General features: G+C 37.6%; 1 protein-coding gene across 2 annotated transcripts in view; it reads right to left on the reverse strand.

Annotated features, from left to right (window-relative positions):
* The window catches only part of LOC129768340 (ATP-binding cassette sub-family G member 8), a 175,425-nt gene that overhangs the window by 4,348 nt on the left and 145,052 nt on the right, over nucleotides 1-26,025 (reverse strand). Inside the window, exons 2-5 of one of the 2 annotated variants that reach the window (XM_055769930.1) lie at nucleotides 25,252-25,405; nucleotides 12,431-12,799; nucleotides 11,917-12,369; nucleotides 11,091-11,852 (exon numbers count right to left, since the gene is read on the reverse strand). In XM_055769930.1, coding sequence (XP_055625905.1) covers nucleotides 11,091-11,852; nucleotides 11,917-12,369; nucleotides 12,431-12,799; nucleotides 25,252-25,379 — 1,712 coding nt within the window. In that variant the 5' untranslated portion in view covers nucleotides 25,380-25,405. Of the gene's footprint in view, nucleotides 1-11,090; nucleotides 11,853-11,916; nucleotides 12,370-12,430; nucleotides 12,821-25,251; nucleotides 25,406-26,025 lie in introns of both variants that reach the window. The other variant, XM_055769921.1, reaches the window with a different exon arrangement.

A 26,025-nucleotide genomic window follows, 5' to 3' on the forward strand; every position in this document is an offset into this window, starting at 1 on the left:
ACTTACGTAAGGGTAATATAGATGCGGGCAAACTATACGTCAGCACCAGGGTTACCATATCTACAGAATAATCTGTATTTATGCAGATTTTTCAGACTTTTTGAAACCAAGAATCTGTAGATACAGATTACAGTTTTGTTTGGTTTTCATAGAGATTTACAGATTTTTCAAAATAACGATCCGATATTAGTTATGGCCTGATCTGTATAATATTTTTTCCCACCTCACCAACTTTGTTTATATAGTATTCGAATCAGACTGAATAAGAGTCATTTTGGCATTCATATGTAGTGTGTAGTAATGCTTTCTCTATTCAATCTAAGGCGTAAGGGTGCAAAAGTCTGCGTCATCGGCTAGCTTTACAATAAATAAATAACACTGTTTATCTGATTCCTACTAAAGTACAGTGAATACGAATCTTTACGTGGATACCATCAACATCGTCAAATTCATAATAACTATGTCAATTAATGATACTAAAGTTTAGATTATGCTTCAAGATTGAACTTATAAATTTAACCCTTTGCGTTCGTATGAAATTTCGACATGTGTGTCGAACTGGTTGCATTTTTTTTTTAAATAAGAAAGCAGTGATGTATAACGTTGTAAGATTATGAAAGATGAACAAGATTTCTTCATTTTTTGAAAAACTTCTGATAAGTAATTACTAAACCATGTTTTTATGCTAATGCTTAAAAAAATGTTTGCTATAATTTTCCTTCGTTTGATATATTTTGCATGTATCACAAAAATAATAAATTGAGTTTTCCATTAATCCTTTCCTCAAGACAACGTTTGTTTATAAAGAGTACCGTTGTCTATTATTAATAGTTGCCCCATTTTGGTTCGTGAATAAGTTCACAAGACATTAAAATTCGTTCAGAAAACTGATACATTGTTGCATAAATTATAATATTAGTATACTTTTTTTTGCTGTGATGGCTGAAAGCATACAAACGACCGCAAAAGGTTGATACAGATTTCGATACAGATTTTCTGAGAAAAAACACAGATAAAAAATTTTTTTGAGATCAAAAATACAGATTTTATTATGGCAACCCTGATCAGCACACCAGGGGCGATCATTGCGGCCAAGAAGATTATTAGGAGGCCCTTCACCTTTTTTTGGTCAACCCAAAATGGAACTTTACATCCAAATGGGCGTAGCATTCCTCGTGCGAAGTGCGATGAAATATGTACCTCCCTTGAATCATGAATTCTTCCAAAGTAAACTGACTAAAAGTCATTTCTTTCTATATTTATGTGTTATTTTAGAGATATTCATAATCTCAGGTGGATTGTAGACATTTTGTTTGTAACACGTGAGCGATAAACTAATATTTTAGTAAGAGCCCAAACTTCAAATTGAAATATCTCAAAATAATGTTTTTGGCGCTTGGTTCGTTTTGACAGAACCCCAACCATATTATCCAGCGGTCAAAAGACTACTCATGGTAGATAAACAACGCTAAACAACGTGTGCATGCGATTTTCAGAAGAAAAAAAGCAAACGTTTTTCTGACATGTAAATTATTTTTAGACAATATTTTGGATGTTGAATAAACAATAACTATGTATTGTAAGTGTGTTTAAATGTTTTAATGGTCTTTAAAATCGATATCGATAGATTAGACCGTATGAATTGATTTGAACGTTAGTGTGTTTGATTTTTATGCTGCCGGAAATGACGATGCGCATTGTACATTGTTGTGTCCACTTTGGATACAGTGTGTACAAACGCTTAACGTTAAACGTCATTAATAGAGTGACATTAAGAAACGCTTGATAACGCATAGGAGGTGTTTTATAAATAAACATTGAACGAACGTCAGACGGAACGTTCTCGACCATAGTGATAACAACTAGTGTTTTCTCTCCATCTACTCTGTGCCCTTTTTCATCAAAGTTCGTTGACCCGAGCCAGAGTTCAGTGAACTCTTTTTTATAGAACATAGTCCGAACTTTGTATATTTTAGTGGCGACGAGGAAAAAGAAGAGCCACTACGCGAGTGAAAAAGTGCTAGTGGTAATAAAAAAGCATAGTGTTGTATGCTGTGTGCATTGTGCGAGCCTCTGATAGCTTGCTAATCTGTGCCGAAACAAGGAGTTTTTTTTCCTCCGGCGGTGGTAGTTTCGCTATTGTTGTGGCCGCTTTAGTTGTTTCGTCGGCGGGACGCGTCCATACATTCCGTGACGCTGTCATTTGCAATCGCTGAGGGAAATCAAATTGGGAGGACACTTTTCCTGGTGAATTTTCCTCGCTGGCGCGGAGGCCAAAGCGAATCGGTCTATGCTGGTACGCTGGGAGCTCCTGAATCCGCATAATACCGTCGAACGTGTATAGCACGTTGATTGGACGTAAAGGGTGAGCAGTTGAACAGTTCTGGTAAGCCCATTTTAGCTATTCCTTTTTTTTTGTTTGGTAAATTGATTGTGCGAAAATCTATTGTCATTTTTTTCCTTGTTACATTTTCATTATTTCTTGATTGGAAAATACATAAGAATCCATAGTAGTTTTTTACAAAATGGCTCAAGCGCAAAATACAATGGCCGCAACAATTGAACCTTATAAAAGGAACAAATCCTTTTCAAATTGGGTGGAGCGCCTTGGATATTATTTCACGGTGAGCAACATCCCGGAAGACTCAAAAAAAGCCTTTTTGATCACGCTCGGTGGAGATGATATCTTCAACGAGTTAAAGCTTTTCTATCCAAACGGGGCTTTATCAACGGTTGCGTTTGGAGACATGGTAAAAAAGCTGAAAGGTAGATTTGAAAAAACTGAATCAGATATGATTCAGCGTTTCAAATTTAACAATCGGGTTCAACAACCTGATGAGTCTGTCGAGGATTTTGTTCTCAGTGTTAAACTTCAAGCAGATTTTTGTGGATTTGAAAATTTCAAGGAAATGGCAATACGTGACCGCATTGTAGCGGGTGTCAGGGATCCTGCTTTGCAGCAACGCTTCCTGAATGAGGAAAATATTTCACTGGAGGTTGTTGAGAAGATTGTGGCCACATGGGAGCTCGCTAGAGCTAGTGCCAGATCATTAGGAGTATCGACTGCCGGAAATACCTTTCATAGATTACCTTCGAGCTTTGAGTTGGCGAATGTCAGTCAAGGTTTCGGTCAAATTGCTGCAGTTCGTGGGCCAGTGAAAAATCGTTTAGGCTTTCAGCCCTATGATAAGAATCATCAAAAGAAAAATGGCAGACAAGACAAGGACTGGCAAGGCAGACAAAGGCGGCGCCCGGATTACTCCAACATTGTGTGTGATTTTTGTGGCGTGAAGGGACATGTGAAGCGCAAGTGCTACAAGCTGAAGAACCTCAAGAAGAATGCAGTCAACCTGGTGGATTCCTATAAGCCTGGACCCTCAGCCGATAGGCATCTCAGCGAGTTGTTGAGCCGGATGCAGACAAACGAACCAAATGACAGTGAGGATGACGATAATTCAGGTGAATTTGAATGTATGCATATGTCATCCGTGAACAGAGTAAGCGAGCCGTGTCTAATTGAGTTGTCAATGGAAGGTAAACTTATAAAAATGGAGGTTGATTGTGGTTCGTCTGTGTCTGTAATGGGAAAACAACAGTATTCTCTAAATTTTACAAACCCCTTAAAGAAATCTAGCAAAGAATTGATAGTTGTCAATGGAGCCAAATTAAAAATTGAGGGAGAGGCGCTTGTCTTGGTAAAATTTAAGGGAACTGAACAAAAATTGAAACTGTTAGTGTTGAATACTTCACATGACTTTATTCCATTGTTTGGGCGTACATGGTTGGACATTTTCTTTTTAGATTGGAGTAATTTCTTCATGAATTCTTTACAAGTTAATAACATGGTTGTCAAAAGCAATGATGCTGTAGTTGCAGATATTAAACAACGTTTTTCTCCAGTTTTTGTGAAAGATTTTTCTTCGCCAATTGTCGGGTATGAAGCCGAATTGGTTTTGAAGGACGAGATTCCTATTTTTAAGAAATGTTATGACGTACCGTACCGGTTAAAAGATAAAGTTTTAGATTATTTGACGAAGTTGGAAAAACAAAAAGTAATTACACCAATTAAAACAAGCGAATGGGCTTCTCCTGTGATAGTTGTCATGAAGAAAAATAACGACATTCGACTTGTAATTGATTGTAAAGTTTCAATCAACAAGTTAATTATCCCTAATACTTACCCATTACCAGTTGCGCAGGACATTTTTGCACAGCTTTCTGGCTGCAAAGTTTATTGTTCTTTGGATTTGGAAGGGGCATACACGCAGTTACAACTGACGGAAAGATCTAAGAAATTTATGGTCATCAATACGATCAAATGTCTTTTTATTTACAATCGTTTACCACAGGGAGCTTCTTCTAGTGCTGCAATTTTTCAGCAAGTAATGGATAAAGTATTAGAGGGGCTTGAATTTGTATCGTGTTATTTAGACGACGTGCTTATTGTCGGTAAAGACTTAGAAGAGTGTAGACGAAGACTTTATTTGGTGCTAGAAAGATTAGAAAAGGCTAACATTAAAATTAACTTAGAAAAATGTAAGTTTTTCGTCAGAGAACTGCCTTATTTGGGTCATATTATCAGTGGTAAAGGTTTAATGCCTAGTCCTGACAAGGTTTTGACAATTCAAAAGGCAAAAATTCCACGAAATGTGACGGAACTTAAATCTTTTTTAGGGTTGATCAACTATTACCACAGATTTATTCCACATTTGTCCTCAAAATTATATTACTTGTATAATTTGTTGAGGAACAATGTGCAGTTTAAGTGGGATGAAAATTGTAGTAGGGCGTTCAACGAGGCAAAAAACTCTCTTTTGGATACTGACTTTTTGGAGTTCTATGATCCAAAGAAATCATTAGTTGTGGTTTCTGATGCTTCTAGTTACGGATTAGGTGGAGTTATTGCTCATTTAGTTGATGGAATTGAAAAGTCAATCTGTTTCACGTGTTTTTCGTTAAATGATGCACAGAAAAATTATCCTATAATTCATTTGGAAGCATTGGCTTTGGTCTGTACTATTAAGAAATTCCATAAATACCTTTTTGGACAAAAGTTCATAGTTTACACTGACCATAAGCCACTTGTAGGGATCTTCGGTAAAGCTGGGAAAAATTCCATATTTGTGACTAGACTTCAACGTTTTATTTTGGAACTCAATATTTACGATTTTGAAATCAGGTATAGGCCTTCTGCTAAAATGGGAAACGCGGATTTTTGTTCTAGGTTCCCATTGCAGGAAATGGTTCCTAGTGAGCTCGATAGGGAGATGGTCAGAAGTATCAATTTTTCAAAGGAACTTCCTTTAGATTATCGGGAAGTTGCAAGGCAAGGAGGATGATTTTCTCCATAAAATAATTTCGTTTATGCGAGGCGGTTGGCCGAAAAAGATTGATAAACAGTTTGTAAATGTTTTCGCAAATCAGCAAGACTTGGAAATTGTTGATGATTGCATGTTATATCAAGACAGAGTTGTGATTCCATTGGTTTTACAAAGAAAAATTCTGAAACTTTTGCATGCCAACCATGCCGGTATTGTTAAAATGAAACAATTGGCGAGAAGGTCCGTTTACTGGTTCGGGATAAACAGTGATATTGAAAAATTTGTACTTGGTTGTGACATTTGCAACAGTATGGCCATAGTTCCAAAGCCGAAGATCACGTCTGAATGGACACCTACAACTAGACCTTTCAGTAGGATTCACATAGATTTTTTTCATTTTGAGCAGCGTACTTTTCTATTGATTGTAGATAGTTTCTCAAAGTGGGTAGAGGTTGTGTGGATGAAGCGAGGAACAGATTGCAATCAAGTTTTGAAGCAATTGGTGGAATTCTTTAGCAGGTTTGGACTTCCAGACGTTTTAGTGTCTGATGGTGGCCCTCCATTCAACTCATATAATTTTGTAAACTTTCTACAACGACAAGGAATCAATGTTCTGAAAAGCCCGCCATATAACCCTCCCAGTAATGGGCAGGCTGAGCGTTTTGTACGTACTGTTAAAGAAGTTCTGAAAAAGTTCTTATTAGAACCAGAATTTTCTGACTAAGATTTAGACGATCAAATAAATTTATTTTTGATTAATTGTCGTAATAATTGCTTAAAGGGTGTTGGAGAATTTCCATCGGAAAAGATTTTTTCATTTAAACCAAAAACATTGATCGATTTGCTTAATCCTAAGAAACAGTACAAACGCCAACTTTTAGTACCACAAAATCCATCCAATGATGTGATTGAGCCAAGGATTGAGTCAAAGCCTTCGTTTGACCCTTTGGATAAGCTGATGGAAGGGGATTCTGTGTGGTACAAGAATCATAACCCTCATCACAAGCTTCGCTGGTTAAAAGCTGTGTTACTAAAACGCATTTCCAAAAATGTTTTCCAGGTACTCGTTGGAAGCGTACAGGTGGCCGCTCATCGCACGCAGCTACGGAAAACCAATGACGAGAGACCACAGAGGCTGAACGTGTTTGTCGTTAGTCGGGATGTGGAACCCGAGCAGGAAGTTCAGAACATCGAGAGGAAAGTCAACGATGACGATAATGAGGGATTCAGAGGATTCCCTAAGGAAGCCATCAGACTCGAACGAAAACGTAAATTTTTTCCTGATGACTCGGATGCACCTGCAGATCAAGTACCGCGGCGTTCGAAACGAGCCCGGAAGGCAAAAGTTTCCAAGGATTTCGTTTACCAAAAGTGAACTCGAATATTGAAGCATGAATTAAATTCAATCTCGTGAATTTTGTAAATATTTACGTACTGAATTTTGTAAATACTAGGATAAGATTTAAACTTTGATTAAGGATTGTACTGTAGTTGAATTTCAGTGAACTTTGGTTTCATGTTCAGTTTTATGAATTAGATGTTAGATTTTCATTCATAAAGCCTTCTTTTCAAAGGGGGAAGAGCTGTTGTGTCCACTTTGGATACAGTGTGTACAAACGCTAAACGCTTGATAACGCATAGGAGGTGTTTTATAAATAAACATTGAACGAGTCAGACGGAACGTTCTCGACCATAGTGATAACAACTAGTGTTTTCTCTCCATCTACTCTGTGCCCTTTTTCATCAAAGTTCGTTGACCCGAGCCAGAGTTCAGTGAACTCTTTTTTATAGAACATAGTCCGAACTTTGTATATTTTATACATTTTAATAATAACAGCCATATTTCTACCTTTATTCACGGACTTGCAAATATATTTATTACTCATCGCCGTTCTACAGATATCTGCAGATCTCTATTGTTGATATTTGTGAGTGGTTGTCCGCCATTAACAGTTTTTCTTCGTTGATATATTGGACATCCGCCTACGCTTCCGATCGTGTTGTTGGTGAAATCTTTAGGAAAACGCATAGTATGTTTTCTATCTGGATGCAAGGTGATGAAGGTTTCTTATCATCGCATGGGCCATGAACCATGTTCGTGGCAACAATATCGAAAAGTTACCCATATTCCGGAATCGGATTGATTTGAACCTCGAACGGATCTCACGATTGTACCGAAATAAACTTTTGCATCCTGAAATCCGTTCGACTTAAATTCAAACTTTACTATGAAATGTAGCAATCTTGCCTTGACGCAACATAAATGTCAGAAAAATTCATCCGTATTTGTGGAGCAATTTACTCTCTATCAAATTGGCAGACCCAAAAATAATTTTAAATTTTGAAAATTTTACGATATTTATTACTCAATGTAGTATAAATATTTAAAAAACATAGTCCTAATTTAACTATTTTTTAAAGTTAAGTTAGGATTCGGTCTTTTCATTTATAATTTTTTTTTAAACGTGTTCATTTCTCCCGAAAATTCATTACCATTTTCGAAGCGAAGACTGTATAAGCGTTGCTCATGATAGCGTCTTGCAAGTAAATATATGATTTCTCATGACACTTTTGTTGATTGTGTCGTAGAAATTGCTCTCTACCTTCACGTACATGTCGACCGTGAATTGTTGGCATAGCTCACGACATCGTAGAATGACGTTTTCCTGATCCCGTCAAATCATACGATACACATTATTCCAAATAAGTAATGATGTTCATATTCAATGAAGTACCTGTGATGGGATCTTTTTGTTTAATTATTATACTGTATCTGTCTTGATTCTTCAAAACGGTCGGAGGATTTTACGCAAAAAAAAATTCTGACACACATTCAAACATATTTTAGTCAACCATACTCGAGAGCACGTCACTCAGGAAACATTCAAGACGTTAATCGGCAGATGTTAGTTCCATTGAAGAAGAAGACGAAGATGAAGAGCGTCGTATAAACGGTGTGTGTCGACGATAATCTCCAGAATATTGTTTCTTCTTCGAATCACAATTTTTGGCGTCATTGTGCAATCGCCCATCATGATTCCCGCAACGCTTGCGCATTGAATCTACACACGTGCTCTCCAGTTGGTGTTTAGTCAGGATTGATAAAATTATGTAGTCCGATTGTGATTGATTGTCATTTTGTAGTCCGATGGAGCGGACGTAGCGCCATCTGACATATAACAACGTAAATAAATTCGTTCTGTTTGAAAAACTGAAGAAGGTTAAATTATTTGAATATTGTTGATAAAAACATACTAACGTTTAAAAATAAATAGAGTTATATGTATTGTTTGAAGCCAAATTAAATTAATCATATTTTTTTTCTCTTCATAGTGTCACATTAATCGGTATTAAATATTTGGTACAGTAATCATTCGTTTAACCTGGACCTTGACATTAAACTGGACCGACATGTAAAACGTCAAATAAAATCGAGGGAAACTTAAATAAATTGTTTGATTCGCGTTGATCGTGAAATTGGATAAGCAAAAGGTTTCCACTGGAAGTTTTGTATTGAGTGCGACAACAGGTATGATATTAGGTGTACCGGTTAGTTTCTTCGGTTTTACAACAGATGGCGTAACTTGATTATTATTCCAGTGAATCGAATTTCCAGACATTCGTTGGAAAGCTACTGTCATTGCTCGTCTTTTTCAGTATATGTCAAAAAGCTAGCGTTAACAACATAGTTTTTTGCCACTTCGAATATGTCGAATTTCGTACCAACCAAAAGCTGCGTAAGTCATCGTATTTTGGTGGAAGTTTATGATGACCATGCTCCAAAAACCGCCAAAAAAGTTTGAAGATGAAGAATTGGAGGCTTTACTTGATCAAGATCCGTCACAAACGCAACATGAACTTGGAGTAGCTCAGCAAAATTAATAAATTCCGATCGTTTAAAAGCAATGAGAATGATCCGAAAGATAGAACATCGGCTGCCTTATGAATTGAAACCACGAGACGTCGAACGCTATTTATTCACGTGCGAACAACTGCACCAACGGTATAAAAGAAAGGGTTTTTGCATCGAATCGTCGGGTACCTAAACGTCGGGCATCGTATGGATATCCCGGCCATGCATCAACATCGACGGCCGCGCGGAAAATTCACGGTCAGAAGGTTATGCTGTCAATTTGGTGGGACCAGCTGGGTGTGGTGTACTATGAGCTGCTAAAACCGAATGAAACCATTACGGGGACCTCTACCGACGACAATTGATGCGTTTGAGCCGTGCACTGAAGGTAAAATGGCCACAATACGAGCAAAGACACGATAAAGATATTTTTGCAGCACGACAATGCTCGGCCGCATGTCGCGAAACCAGTCAAATCATACTTGGACATACACTGGAATGGGAGGTCCTATCCCACCCGCCGTATTCTCCAGACATTGCTCCGTCCGATTACTACCTTTTTCGATCGATGCAACATGGTCTTGTTGACCAGCACTTCTCCAATTTTGATGATGTCAAAAATTGGACCGATTCATGGTTAGCCGACAAACCGGTTGATTATTTCCGCAAAGGGATCCGTGAATTATCAGAAAAATGGAAAAAAGTTGTGACTAGCGAAGGGCCATACTGTGAATATTAAATTTGTAACAATTTTTGTAGAATAAAGCATCAATTTAAAAAAAAACGAAGAAACTTACTCTTACTCTTATTATATAATTTGGGAATATTATTGTTCTGTAAGTGAACCAATGTTTTTGTCATGCGAAAATAATGTGAATTTTTAAAACATCTCAAATTACATTCGAATGCCCCTCACAGCAAATCTTCAAATTGAAAATGGTGTCAACTGTTTACGAATTTCTGCTTTTTAACTGGTCCAAAGACCAGTTATCGTTCGCTCAGTTAAAAAGTAGTCCAGTTAAACCAGGTTCAGTTATCGAAAGATTACTGGAGTCGGTATCTCAGCGGTATCATATATAGTTTACGACCTATTCTCATGCCAACCAAGTTTTTTTGTGTATAATTTTATCAAAATCGGTGAAGCCGTTTCGGAGGAATTCGATCACAAACACCGTGGCACGAGATTTTTATTGATATGAAGCAGTCGCGAGTGAAAAAAAATATAGAAAGCTGAATTCACGCTTAACTTTATTGACTCTTTCAATTATCACGGCCCTGCAGACAGACTTTTCGCCACATAGTTTGATTAACAAGGTTCCCTTCTACACTCCTGGTCATCAAACAGATCAGGAAACGCTTTTACTACTGAGTTATTTACGGTAGAGAATATCGGTGAAGAAAATCGATCAAAACAGATAGGTTCTATTGAAAAGTTAAGCGTGAACTTAGAGGCGAATGAACTTCAAAGTTTAAAGCCTCTTAAAAACAAAGAAAGAAGAAGAAGAAGCGTGAATTTATTAATTTTGATTTAGGTTTCAGAAGCAGTCATTTGACCACTCTGGTGGGTTTAGTGTTGAGGAGAAACTTCAATCGGTTGACTGAAGCAAACTTGGAAAGCACCTGGAAGGAGTCAGTGGAAGTGGCTGTTGAACCAAGAGTTCACTAATTTTTCCAGCCGCAAGGTATAAGTTGCTTAGCATCAGTCAACTCGGAATCGATCTTTTACAGCGCTAACGTGTGCAAAAATGAGAGTCGTGGTGTCAATATGAATGCAAAGAACAACCCCCGGTGACACTCCTCGAACTTCATAGATATAAATCGCAGTCGGTGCGTTTGTCCGATAAATCGCAAGGCCTTGGGGTCCACAGAGATCTCCTCGTAAGTTTCCATATAAAAAAAGAACTAAAGATGCATACCTTTTCGCGAGAGCGTTAATCTGGCCGAAGAAACCGGCGCTTCTGGTCGGTTCCGGCAGGTTCGCTACGGGAGCAGCAAGCGGTGGTTCCGAGTTAACGTGGTCCCACGAGTTGGCCAGCGACTCGATTCGGGCCGAGGACTCCAGTAGCGCCGCAGCCGACAAATCGTCCAACGTTACCAGGTCCAGATAGTAGTCCGCTGGATTCTTGAACGGGGGACACGGATAGCCGAGTTGACCCATGTGTCTCGGCAGATCGGCTCGACTGCCCGAGTATACCGTTCGACCCCCGGACAGCAGCAGCACTCCGGAGCACATCGAAAGTATCTCGAATGTGGGCGGCTGCAGGGTCATTATGACCATTCGGCCGGCGCTGCACCACTGCCTTAGATATTCCACCAGGAAGAACGTATCGAAAATGTCCATGTTGACGGTGGTCTGGTCGAGCAGAAGGATCGAAGATTGTGTCAGCAGTTGGCAGGCAACGTTCAGTCTTTGCTTTTCCGAATGGGTCAACCGGGACACGTTGGCTGAGCGGACCGCTGTTAGGCCCAAGTCTTCGACGAGGATATCGACACGCTCTTTAAGATCACTGCGGTCGTACGGACCGCGGAGAGCGGCGTGAAACGATAGCGTACTCTGTACACTCATGCGTGGATCAAGTGGAGCCGTGTCAAGCGATGGCACGTATCCGCACAATTGCCGTAAAATGCGCCGATTGACCTGTTGGCCATTCACCAAAATTTCACCGCTCATGCGTTGTCTTAAAGAAATGAGAGAAATGTCAGACCTTCATCTATAGTCAATTTCGTTGTTCAATTACATACCGCACGCCAGCCAGCGCCTCTACCAGTACTGTTCCTTCGCGCTGCGAAGTGGCCATGATGGCAAATAAGTCTCCGGCCTTTGCCTGGAGGGAGACCCCCCGCAATCCAGGCGAGACATCCAAGCAGTGCACTTGGATGTTGGGATAAACCAACCCCGCTATCGAGTGTCTACGGCTTTGCGTGTTGTAGATATCCTCCGGATAGAGTCGTGTTTCACCGTACGTTGGAGACTCGTCGTAATCCCATTCTGCCAGAAGATCCGCTTCGCTCTGAGAGCGCAAATTGTGATGCCGCTGGTTGGTAGCGTATGGGTTGTAGACGTGAGTACCGGCTATGCTGGCACGACTGTTGGCCTGCTTCAGGGCAGCCAGAGGGATACCCTGAGCGCGGGAGCTGGGCCGCGAGGTGGTCATCGCTCCAATTGCACGGAAATCCGATTCACTTCGATATTTTCTAGAAGAAAAAAGTTTGTTGTTGAAAAGTGTGTACGACATGAAGTTGAATTAGGGCAAACCTTAAATTAGCTGGCACTCTACCCCGGTTGGTTTCATTGTCGCTGCTGTCGTAGCCGGACGATCCGGGTCCCGGACCTGTACTGTCCCGATAACCCCGGTTAACCCGCCCTCGGCCGTTGGCTTTGGAAGAGTTACGTCCACGTCCTCCGGGCTGACCACCGTTGGGGGGGAAAACCCGAGGCAGGCCGAACTTGAGGTAGGTGTACATGTTGGAGTTCAAAGGGTTCGACTTGGATCCTCCGTAGCGTGGGTGATTGGAAATCGCCGCCTCGTCTCTGTAGCCGTTGCGGTGCTGTGGGCTGTACGGTTGTGGTGATTTATCCGACGAGCCAAGCGCCGAGTCGGCAAAGTCGGAATTGAGATTCTGCCTGGAAGAGATCGAAGTAGGTCTTCTTTTTAATTATGGATTAATGTGATCGACATGCTCGAGTTTGTGATTGATTTCCGCGGGAAACAAATTCAACTACACACAAATTATATGGCACTCAGTTTCTCGAATATTGCTTCTCAGCGAAAATGGTTAGTGTAGAGAAAATGTGTTCGGATAAGTGTAAAGTTATAGCAATATTGAAACACTGGTGTTATCATTTTCCCCAGTCGGGTTGTCGCTCTCATAAAATTTAACACAAGCGGCAGGGAAATTTCCAATAGATTTCTGCGATCGTGGTACCATTTGTGGAGGCCGCCTCCGACTGTGAGATAAGTGCGGGTTCCGCACGATGTAATTTACATCTCATGCGTTATGGTGATGACGCTCGGTTCGCGGCGGCAATAGCGTCTGATCAAGGTGAAAAACTGATAATTAACCACCATCACAAACAGTGCGCAGGAGATGCGTTTGGTCTCCTCCACCAGGGGCCCCAAACTAGGTTAGCGGAAAAGAGAGGCGGAAGACTGGCTAAATGTGCGGGTCGGTTATCAGCGCGCTGGTTCAACTTTCCAAAACAATTTGTTTTTACTCACTTTATCTTCAGATTGAATAAAAAAAACTGTGCTAATTCGCATTGGATGGAAATCTAAAAAGTAGCGGACTTAAATCAGCGAGCAAATCTAAATTTTTCTGGTACCTTCTGATAGCGAGCGGTTCGAAACAGTTGGAAAATGGGCTGTAAACAATCATCTCCGAGCTCTGTACCGAAATCTATACGCAGTTATTTGCAGACTCCTATCTCATTTGGGGTTTGAGTTTCGCTGTAATTAGGGCGGCTCGTGGGATTACACCACTTTGCATACTCAGACTAAGTCGACTTAACATAGCGGAAAGTAACAGTAGCATGTAGTGATGAATCGCAAATAAAAAATCATAAGATGAACACTACTATTCAACTAGAATTATATTATTTCATGGAACTCGTTGTAACTCTATGAAATTTGATTATACTATTTTGAACTAGAAACGGCGTTCAAACCAATTGATGGGTTAGTATGTACCACTGAAGGACAGGTATTCCTAGCAATCCAACCTGAAAAAACACCTACCTGAATGTCACGAATACCCAAATATTTAGAGTGAATAAATAAACGTGAAAGAACAGTTCGTGTTTGAAAGAAAATTCTATATAATGTTCCTAGATGTTCCCAATACCGTGGTTATGTACGAATGGCAGTCTTAATCTTAAAAAAATAAAAATAAAATGAAACAAAATGAAGTAGGGAGATTCATTTTGCCTACACTATTTACTATCAAGGTAACAGTGAAGCAATATTTTTGTTTCATCGTTTCAGAACATAATTTTTCAAGACTAGGTGAATTTAGACTTCCTGAACAGCGGACGGAAAAGTTACTGCTCGGTCAGCTGTTTTCCAGGAAGAATTGCATAATTGTTTTGATAAGGAGCCAAATTTGGTTCATCATATTTCGTTTTACATTGTATGTTTATTGGTATTCCAAGTTGTAACAATTAATCTTATTCATTATGTGATTATGTTGTGTGAAGATTAACTCCGCCTGCGAATGACGAATCCCAATAATAGCATGTCCGAATAAGAACCTGAAATTATTGAGAACTAGAGCAGTGGGTCCAAAGCCCCAGTAAAGGAGGATGGTTGTAATAGCTGTTATCCATGGTTATTATGGAAAGAAAGTAATGGATAAACCCCTAATCCAAGGTGTAAAGCGACCCGTGCCGAGGGATGAAGGATAGGGGGGGGGGTCTAAACCCTGCCGATAACGGAGCCTGTGGAGCACCAGGGCACCCTTCACAGTATCTTCTGCCCTTGCTGCATTAAGCCGGTCACTGATGCAGTGGACCTTCTTTACCGCGAGACTCGTGGGACTTCTATCAATAATCCAAATGATAACAATAAACAAACTTCGGGTTCCGGCAGCCTCTCTCTGTCGGAAAAAACCTCCATAGAGATCGACTCTATGAGTATTGAAGAGGATGAAGTACTGAGTGACGCACCTGTGGATGTTCAGTCATGCTCCTCTTCCATCCTCACTACTTCGACTCGTTGTGAGTCGCTAGAGGATGATAGTGACGAATGTAGCGTCACTATAAAAACTGAATCTAAAGTTGTAGATTCAGTCGAGGTTCACTCCAAGGGTCAGAGAAGAAAACTGAAGAACTTGGTCGCAGCTGGGATTCCTGCAAAGGAAGCTCGGCTGAAAGCACTGAGTCAGCATATCTCTGGGCCAACAAAACGCCCCCGAGGATCGGAGCTACCTAGTAGTAACGAAAAACCGATTCCTAAAAAATCGAAGCAAAATCTCTGCCCCCGACAAAGAGCGGGGCAGAATGAGCAGAAAAAAGTTGCACAAAACACTCTTCAAAACAATACCACAACAACCACTATCGAATCTGGAATGTCCTTCAAAGAAGAGCAGATCAATGTTGGTATTCTCCCGGAAAACTATCCCAACACTGAACTGATTACAGCTCAACTAGATTCCATTCAGAATGCTCTAATCACTGCAATAGAGCAACAAAGAAATGAACCGGTGAAACCCAAGTTTTTCAACTGCTCGTATAAGTCGGGTTATCTAATGCTTTCTTGTAAAGACCATCAAACTTCGGAATGGTTGAAGAAAGTGGTTCCCATGATAACCTAGAGGATAACACTGGTTGCTCTAGACGCAAAAAATATTTGGCGTCCAGATTCTTCATGCCTTTTTTCCACAAAGTGCAACATACAGCCACGAGAGACTCAAAAGTCTCATTGAGAGCCAAAACGAGAATCTCTCCACCGATAAATGGCGAATACTCAAGAGATCCAATCCCAATGAAATCCACGCGGATTGGACGCTAACAGTCGACGAAGCTTCAATGCGTCAACATGTTAGCAACCACTTCAAAATAAACTTCCGATTTGGCGAAACTAAGCTGAGGAAAACTAATCCAAATCAGCGCCAAACCACAACTCCAGTGTGCTCGAAGGAGATCTGATGTCAAGAAACGAGAAACTTCATAACTCAAAAAACCCAGGTAATCTGAAGTCTTCAGAGCCCAGTGACTCCATACTTGAGGAGCCCCAAAATGCTCGAAAAGTCATCAGCAGGGTTTCTGGCAAATCGAGGTTTCCTCGAGAAGTTTCTCCAAAAAACAAGGAACTTAACAATCTGACTGTTCCTGACCCAAGCGGTTCAAACTTAAAAGCAATCGCAAAAATGGTAGGAACTTCAACTACGTCAAGTGAAAAAAGTGAATTTCTTCAAACCCCCCAGCATGCCAGAAACAAGCGAAAAACCTGACCATAATTTCAACAAAACAGATGGGGCTCCGATTCTTAATCCGGACACTTTTTCATTACATTCAATATCATACCAAAACTATTACATTTTTTGCATGTTGAACCAACGTGACTGATAATTACTATTGTATCAATTTACTGTAATGTCAAGCATAATACCTAGCTGTTGACAAAAAAAAATCAAAACTCAAAATAAATATTTTGTTTCACGAACCCATGTCCGGAATGAAAAGCACATTCAGAATATGATTTTAAATCCGGACGGATCAAAAGTTAGAGATTAAATTTGTTATTGAAGAAGTTGCATAAGGGTATGTTAAAAGCCCTAATATAGAGTATGGAATATGGAGCAAAGATTTTCGATCCGAGAGACTACAAAACTCTTCGGTATACAGGACGGACTCGATTATATACAGTCTCCGATTTCTTTTGGACGGTTATATTTAGCTTGACCCGTTTGTATGTGCGTGGGTAACTTTGTAGCTTTGTCTGTATTTAACCCCCTACCTGTTGACCGATTGATCTGAAATTTGGAACACACCTTTATCTCTGCAGTCATCATAAAACTAACAGTTCGGGTGAAAAGTTCATAAGGTTGTCGTCTAGATGGCGCCTCTTGAAAAAATCTACTTGACTATCACAAAGCACCATCTTGCAATGGATACGTGTCAAAATTTGACTTGGATTGATTCTTGGGTTACAGCATTGAGAGTGAAGCAACTTTTGTTATTGTGAAAAAAAAATAAAAATCACAAATCAATGAAAACGATGACAAAATTGCATGAATTGGGCTTCGAATTGCTTCCGCATCCACCGTATTCTCCAGATGTGGCCCCCAGCGACTATTTTCTGCTCGCAGACCTGAAGAGAGTGCTCGCTGGTAAGAAATTTAAGACCGATGATGAAGTGATTACGGACACTGATGCCTATTTTGGAAAAACCGAAAGAGTACCATAAAAATTGTATCGAAAAATTGCAAGATCGTAATAATCGCTGTATCGCCCTCGAAGGCAATTATGTTGAATAATAAAATTGGATTTTGTAAAAAAAATTAGTTTTACTGTGTTACATAATAAACTTTTCAGCCGAACTGTTACGTATTTCATGATCTTGGAAATCCAAGACGGCTGCAGGTACAAAATGGCGAATTACATATTTTCTCTAAACCCCATCAATATAGGTATCGAACGAAAGGGATTGACTAGTAGAACACAGTTATATATGAGAAATGCGAATCCAAAATGGCCGCCACCACAAAATGACGCCATATATATTTTTTTCTTCAAAACCCTATCAAATGAAAGGGCTTGATTAGTAGAACAGTTATTTATGATAAATGTTAATCCAAAATGGCCGAAACCACAAAATGACGCCATATATATTTTTTTCAAACCCCCATCAATATGGGTATCAAATGGAAGGGATTGACTAGTAGATCACAGTTATTTATGATAAATGCAAATCCAAAATGGCCGCCGCCGCAAAATGACGCCATATATATTTATTTCAAAACCTCATCAATATGGGTATCCAATGGAAGGACTTGACTAGAATAACACAGTTATTTGTGAAAAATGCATATCCAAAATGGCTCCCACCACACAATTGTGATACATATATTTTTTTTCAAAGCCCCACCAATATGGGTATCAAATGAAAGTTCCCCACGATTTTATTTTAGTCTCATCAATGCCCTAGATTAATAAAGATAACTACTAACTGCTATTTGCCTAATTATTTTCTAGCTTTTAGTACATTATCTGTATTATTGTAATGTTAATCACAATGAAACCGTTTAACTTGAGAAGTTTTTTCACTTATTTTATTTTCTAATTTGTTTCTATATCATTAGTATTTTTTCTCTACAATAAAACGGTTCAATATATTTTTTAATTTTTATTATTGAAATTCAAATTTTCTTCGGAATATTTACACTGTATTCTATTAGTTGAATCATTTCATTTGATACCGATATGAGGGGATTGCAAAAAACATAATTCGACTATTTAGTGGCGGCGACCTTTTCGGATTAATGTTGTTGATAGTGTACTGTGTTCTCCAAGTTAAGCCATTCAGCCAATGGATTTTTCAAGATCATGGAATACGCAGTTTCATAATGCCAGCAGAGGTAATGGTGTGCTCCAAATTTCAGATCAAATGCAACAGGAACGGACTTATATTTCTATTAATGTGGGGACCCTACAGTCATTAAAAACATACATACAAATAGGTCAAGCTAAATGAAACCATTTATATATATATATATATATATATATATATATATATATATATATATATATATATATATATATATATATATATATATATATATATATATATATATATATATATATATATATATATATATATATATATATATATATATATATATATATATATATATATATATATATATATATATATATATATATATATATATATATATATATATATATATATATATATATATATATATATATATGGCACCATTTTGTGGTGCCGGCCATATTGGATTTGTATTTTTCATAAATAATTGTATTCTAATAATCAAGCCCTTTCATTTGATACCCATATTGATAGGATTTTGAAAAAAAATATGGCGCCATCTTGTAGTGACCATCATGTGAAAAGGCAAAAAATAGTTGAATCAATGAAATCTTTTTTACCAAACGTGTTCCCATTTAGTCCCGCTACTTATGTCGCACCCGTTAATAAGTCTTACAATTATCAATAAATATTTTCTCTTAAAGAAATGCTGCTGACAACATGTGTCTGGAATTAAAAGTAAAAGTGTCCGGAATTCAAATCATGATTAAAAAGAGTCTAGATTGAAAATCACGACACAATGAAAAAATAAAATCAAATTTTGAACAAACATAACATGATTTTGTGTAATTCTGTGATTCATAAATTACATGGATGTCCTTCTACACCAACTAGCGTTGGCTGGAAACATTTTACCTTCGGCAGAAATAATGCTTTTTCGTGTGCTGGAGGGTCAAATGCGCAAATAATGAGCTGCTTTGAAAGCTTCGAAATGGTTTGTATGTATGGGAGCAGACATCTCTTTCTTTTTTCTTTTTTCATTTCATTTGGGATTGTACCAAAAAAAAGTCCATACGATGTATTGACATCGGAGGATCGAACCAAGACCGGCAAAGCTGTTTCACACGACCACGCTGTTCATATAGCTACTAGTGCTGTTGTATAAATATGTGATAATATTACACCTCATTATAAAACGAAGTTGGAAAGTGTTTTCTAAGAGGAAAAGAATGGCATAAACGAGAAAATATATCTTTCCCTGTCCGGGCCATGTATTTGGCAAACTATACGAAAAGCTTTCATTTCAATGTGTCTCCTGTTTCGCTCGCTCAAATTGGTTAATATTGGTGATATATTATACAAATGGTTTACACGTATTGGAGAGTAGAGCATTTTCTGTTATTTTTCGGCTCATTAGATGTAATAAATCGGGATGCCATAACATGTGCTAATAACTATCTTTGGGTGTAGTTCTATAGGAACGGTTATTTTTTATACTATGATATGTCAATATTTTTTAGTAGTTGAAGTTATTATCGTAAGCGTTTAAAGTCCGAATTTTGATGCATTACTATTCTTCCACACACCGTTTCCACATATACAGGATATTCTGTATTTTACAGATTTTTCCACAAATTTGAGATACAGAATTTTTTACTGATTTTCAGCAAAGATACAGAATTTATAGATTTTTTGAAAATTAAATTTACAATATTAAATTTATTGCAATAATTAGTTTTATCTTCTTTCTTCTTCATTATTTATTTATTCATCCGACTTTTGTTGTCTTAATGAAAATATGATGGAAAAAATGTAAAAACCCCACATCTTTTTACATAAATTATAAACAATATATTAGGTCGGGGAAAAAGTTATCCATTATTTCTCCGGTAGTTGGCTTTAGTGATCAATATCTTGCGTAATATCGTTCATACAATGTCAAGTTTAGACTCGTATATATATATATATATATATATATATATATATATATATGGCACCATTTTGTGGTGCCGGCCATATTGGATTTGTATTTTTCATAAATAATTGTATTCTAATAATCAAGCCCTTTCATTTGATACCCATATTGATAGGATTTTGAAAAAAAATATGGCGCCATCTTGTAGTGACCATCATGTGAAAAGGCAAAAAATAGTTGAATCAATGAAATCTTTTTTACCAAACGTGTTCCCATTTAGTCCCGCTACTTATGTCGCACCCGTTAATAAGTCTTACAATTATCAATAAATATTTTCTCTTAAAGAAATGCTGCTGACAACATGTGTCTGGAATTAAAAGTAAAAGTGTCCGGAATTCAAATCATGATTAAAAAGAGTCTAGATTGAAAATCACGACACAATGAAAAAATAAAATCAAATTTTGAACAAACATAACATGATTTTGTGTAATTCTGTGATTCATAAATTACATGGATGTCCTTCTACACCAACTAGCGTTGGCTGGAAACATTTTACCTTCGGCAGAAATAATGCTTTTTCGTGTGCTGGAGGGTCAAATGCGCAAATAATGAGCTGCTTTGAAAGCTTCGAAATGGTTTGTATGTATGGGAGCAGACATCTCTTTCTTTTTTCTTTTTTCATTTCATTTGGGATTGTACCAAAAAAAAGTCCATACGATGTATTGACATCGGAGGATCGAACCAAGACCGGCAAAGCTGTTTCACACGACCACGCTGTTCATATAGCTACTAGTGCTGTTGTATAAATATGTGATAATATTACACCTCATTATAAAACGAAGTTGGAAAGTGTTTTCTAAGAGGAAAAGAATGGCATAAACGAGAAAATATATCTTTCCCTGTCCGGGCCATGTATTTGGCAAACTATACGAAAAGCTTTCATTTCAATGTGTCTCCTGTTTCGCTCGCTCAAATTGGTTAATATTGGTGATATATTATACAAATGGTTTACACGTATTGGAGAGTAGAGCATTTTCTGTTATTTTTCGGCTCATTAGATGTAATAAATCGGGATGCCATAACATGTGCTAATAACTATCTTTGGGTGTAGTTCTATAGGAACGGTTATTTTTTATACTATGATATGTCAATATTTTTTAGTAGTTGAAGTTATTATCGTAAGCGTTTAAAGTCCGAATTTTGATGCATTACTATTCTTCCACACACCGTTTCCACATATACAGGATATTCTGTATTTTACAGATTTTTCCACAAATTTGAGATACAGAATTTTTTACTGATTTTCAGCAAAGATACAGAATTTATAGATTTTTTGAAAATTAAATTTACAATATTAAATTTATTGCAATAATTAGTTTTATCTTCTTTCTTCTTCATTATTTATTTATTCATCCGACTTTTGTTGTCTTAATGAAAATATGATGGAAAAAATGTAAAAACCCCACATCTTTTTACATAAATTATAAACAATATATTAGGTCGGGGAAAAAGTTATCCATTATTTCTCCGGTAGTTGGCTTTAGTGATCAATATCTTGCGTAATATCGTTCATACAATGTCAAGTTTAGACTCGTTGTAAAGGTGACATTTCACACTAAAAACATAACAACAAAGGGCGCAAACAAAGAGAAAATTCGGTACATTTTACTCTTTTTCTTTCATAAATGCGAAAATGCAAGCCAGGCCGCAGCAATTTTGAAGCAGATCTAATCTCGCAATGGGGTGTGTTATTATATATTTTAACCCAAGAATTCATAATAAATTTGATTGTTTATATCAATCAAATTGAAGCTCTTAAATCGCCCTACAGTTTTGTTTTTCTCTTAACAAAAACTGTCTTAGACAAAGTTGTTACATATGATAGAGCGCTCATTTTTATGTTATCAAAAATAGGGTGACCAAAATTGTCGATGAAATAAAAAATCTAATTTTCTTAGTCCTAGTTATTTGAGACATCTTTGTAGAATAAAGTTTTTTTTATCTCTTGATATTATCGATATAGCGCTTTTTTCTATGTTACGTTAGAGTCACCATGAAAAAATTGTTTTTTGCTCTAACTTTTATATTTCAAATTCTACATACAAACTGTCTTCGAAAGATTTTAAGAACATACTAATACAAACATTTGGCGATGCAGAACTTGTCAATATCTGGGAGGCGATCTGGCGTAGTGGTAACATCCATACCTCTCACGCAGAGATCACGAGTTCAATTCTCACTCCCGACATTCTTCCAAAAATCGAAGTAAAAGTGACGAACCAGCCGAAATGTGTTGAAAGTCACTATATAATAGAGAAAAATAAAAAAAAAATGTCAATATCTCAACTTCACTCAAAGTTATTGATATTTCTTCCCAAAAAACACGCTCTTTTATTTATTTAATACTAGCTGACCCGGCAAACTTCGTCCCGCCCATTTACTTGATTAATTCTCGAGTAATGCATAAATTTGTGTTTTATTTGTATGGCAGCCACCCCTAAAAGAGGGGGGAGGGGTATCTAACCTCCATAGAAACATTCATTGCACCCTAAAGTTTCCATATGCCTAATTTGGTTTAATTTGCTTGATTAATTCTCGGGTAATGCAAAAATTTGTGTTTCATTTGTACGGCAGCCCCCTCTAAGAGAGGGGGAAGGAGTATCTTAACACCATAGAAACATTTATTGCATCCTAAAACCTCCACATGCCAAATTTGGTTTCATTTGCTTGATTAATTCTCGAGTAATGCAGAAATTTGTGTTTCATTTGTATGGCAGCCCCCCCTTTGAGTGGGGGAAGGACTGTCTAACCATCATAGAAACATTTATTGCACCCTAAAACTTTCACATGCCAACCTTGGTTTCGTTTGATTGATTAATTTCCGAGTAATGCAAAAAATTGTGTTTCATTTGTATGGCAGCCCCCTCTAAGAGAGGGGGAAGGAGTATCTTATCACCATAGAAACATTTATTGCATCCTAAAACCTCCACATGCCAAATTTGGTTTCATTTGCTTGATTAATTCTCGAGTAATGCAGAAATTTGTGTTTCATTTGTATGGCAGCCCCCCCTTTGAGTGGGGGAAGGACTGTCTAACCATCATAGAAACATTTATTGCACCCTAAAACTTTCACATGCCAACTTTGGTTTCGTTTGCTTGGTTAATTTCCGAGTAATGCAGAAATTTGTGTTTCATTTGTATGGCAGCCCCCCTTTAGAGAGGGGGGAGGGGTCTCAAAATATCACGAAAACCTTCCCCGGCCCCAAAAACTCCTACATACCAATTTTCATGTCGATCGGTTCAGTAGTTTCCGAGACTATAAGAATCAGACAGACAGACAGACATCACTCCATTTTTATATATATAGATAGATGTGATTTTCAAAACTATGTTATTTTTGGTATTTCAATAAATTAAAATTGAAACAATGAGTTGGTCGAAAAGTCGTACGAAGACAATTTTGATGTAGAATTTAAAAATAAAAGTTAGAGTAAAAAAACCGTTTTTTCATGGTTACCCTAATGCAAATTAGATAGAAAGCACTAAAAACAGCTTTGTGGGAGATATTTATACTTTAGACAATAACTGTCTTCGCAAAGTTGTTACATATGATAGAGCGCTCATTTTAATGTTATCAAATATAGGGTGACCAAAATTGTTGATGAAATAAAAAATCTAACTTTCTTACCTTTATCGATAGAGATAAACAAAGTTCGACAATGTTGTAGCACCAGTTATTTTAAACAACTTTGTAGAACAAAGCTTTTTTCTATCTTTTAATGTAATCGATTTAGCGCTTTTTTCTAAGTTGCATTAGGGTGACCATGAAAAAACGGTTTTTTTTTTTGCTTTAACTTTTATATTTCAAACTCTACATCAAAACTGTCTTGGTTCAACTTTTAGAGCTTATTAATACCAAGATTTTGCGATGCAGAATTTGTCAATATCTTAATCCTGCTCAAAGTTATTGGTGGTTTTTTATCCAAAAACTCATAAATTCTTTTTCAATTTACTCAAACACAAAAAATAACATAGTTTTTTAAAATCACACATCATGTAGAGTGAAATATTCTCTTTAAAATGCCGCCAATGGGCTTTGTTTATGTTCGCCCCCGAAAGAATGACAAACAATTGTAGAGAGCGTATTTTTGGGAAGAAATATCAATATCCTTGAGTGAAGTTGAGATATTGACTGGTTCTGCATCGCAAAATGTTTGTATTGGTAAGCTCTAAAAGTCTTTTGAAGACAGTTTGCATGTAGTTTGCAATTTGAGATATACAAATTTAGAGTAGAAAATCAGTTTTTTTCATGGTGACCCTAACGTAACATAGAAAAAAAGCGCTATATCGATTAATTCAAGAGATAGGAAAAAAAACTTTGTTCTACAGCGACAATTTTGGTCGCCCTATTTTTGATAACATAAAAATGAGCGCTCTATCATATGTAACAACTTTGTCTAAGACAGTTTTTATCTAGAGAATAACTGTCGAGCTCTAAATGCTAATTTCCACTTAAATACATCCCCTGGATCATTGTGCACTGTACTTATAGTAGCCAAATCAATTCCACCTTATCGTTTAAACATTAGATTTTTTTTTGGAAATAAGTCATATTTGAAATATAAAAAAAAATATATTAGGTTTCAAACTGTATATGATCAAATCATGTATGATCGAGCCAGTATATAATCTAGTCAGTATATAATCAAGTCCGACCACTATAAGAATTTCTCGATCCCATCCAAGCTGTCATGAAGACGCCCCATTGATTTGTTAGTGCGTTTGTCACGCCATACTTTCTCACTTCTAGGTAAAGCAGAAAGGTAGACGGGCGAAACCGAAAATAAAGAAACATCGTTTTCTGTCACGAATGAACCCATCATTAATTGAGCAAAAGAAAGAAATTGCCAAACTTTCTCCTGCTCGCACAGCTAATTGAATTCAACCGCCATTAGGTAGGGTTAGTTCTGGTTTTATGGCAAACTGCGGGTTTTTTGATTGAGCAAAGAAGATTCACAGAAAAAAAATGTGCATGCAATTAACCCTGGTTTCTAGTTAACAAGACTTTTGCGATTTTTGCAAAAAATAGTTTACTACCGGTAGGTGTTCAGTTGTTTATGTTTTCGGTTTTCACATGCCTTGGATGTGCGTTACGCAAGGGAAACTCACCTATAAATGGACCATGCGTGTAAATCGTCGGCCGCCCCCGGGGGCAATGTTCCGTGCATGCCGTGTGGCACCGAGAACCGCCTGTCTTCGCGCTGCTGCTTCGGGGTGGTCATCGTGCGCAGTTCCATACCATTCGTGCCGTCTCGTGCCGGAACTGGAAGTGAAGAGGGAAATGTCTTATTTAAAGAAAAAATGCGGTTATTTGGAACGGTCGGGAGAGTTATGGTGTTTTGACAATCGGCATTGAGACATTGATTTGTTGTTACGAATTGATATATGCTCGAACTTAAAGTGGGGGTGATAGTGTAAATAAGAGGGTATGTTTCAACTAAAGTTGTGCTGTTTTATGTTTATTATCCATATGTCGAAAAGGCGTAAGAGGGGGCAAAATAAGTGTAACAGTTAATTGTTATTAGTTAGTTGGGAAAAAACGTTCGTCTCATGAACCACACATAAACTGGAACCCCTGTGGGAACCTCCAAGTCAGCGTCGTGTAAATCATGCACTTCATCACGAGCCTAACAGCGCCGATTCAATTCGAGCTGTCCGTTATTTTATTACCATTATTATTCATAATATATTCATATCGTTAGTGGCTTTCACGAACGACAAAGTGCTGAACTCAATTACAAGACGCGAGCTTGGGATAATAGGGTGAGCAAAGTAACGCCAATACTTGATTGATTAATAGCGGACAAATTGACAAATCATTGGCATTTATTAGCACACTCGTTGATTCGTAATTCCATATAATCATACAGGTGATAATTAACC

This window comes from Toxorhynchites rutilus, chromosome 1, assembly GCF_029784135.1.
Source record: "Toxorhynchites rutilus septentrionalis strain SRP chromosome 1, ASM2978413v1, whole genome shotgun sequence".
In the NCBI taxonomy this organism is placed as follows: domain Eukaryota; kingdom Metazoa; phylum Arthropoda; class Insecta; order Diptera; family Culicidae; genus Toxorhynchites; species Toxorhynchites rutilus.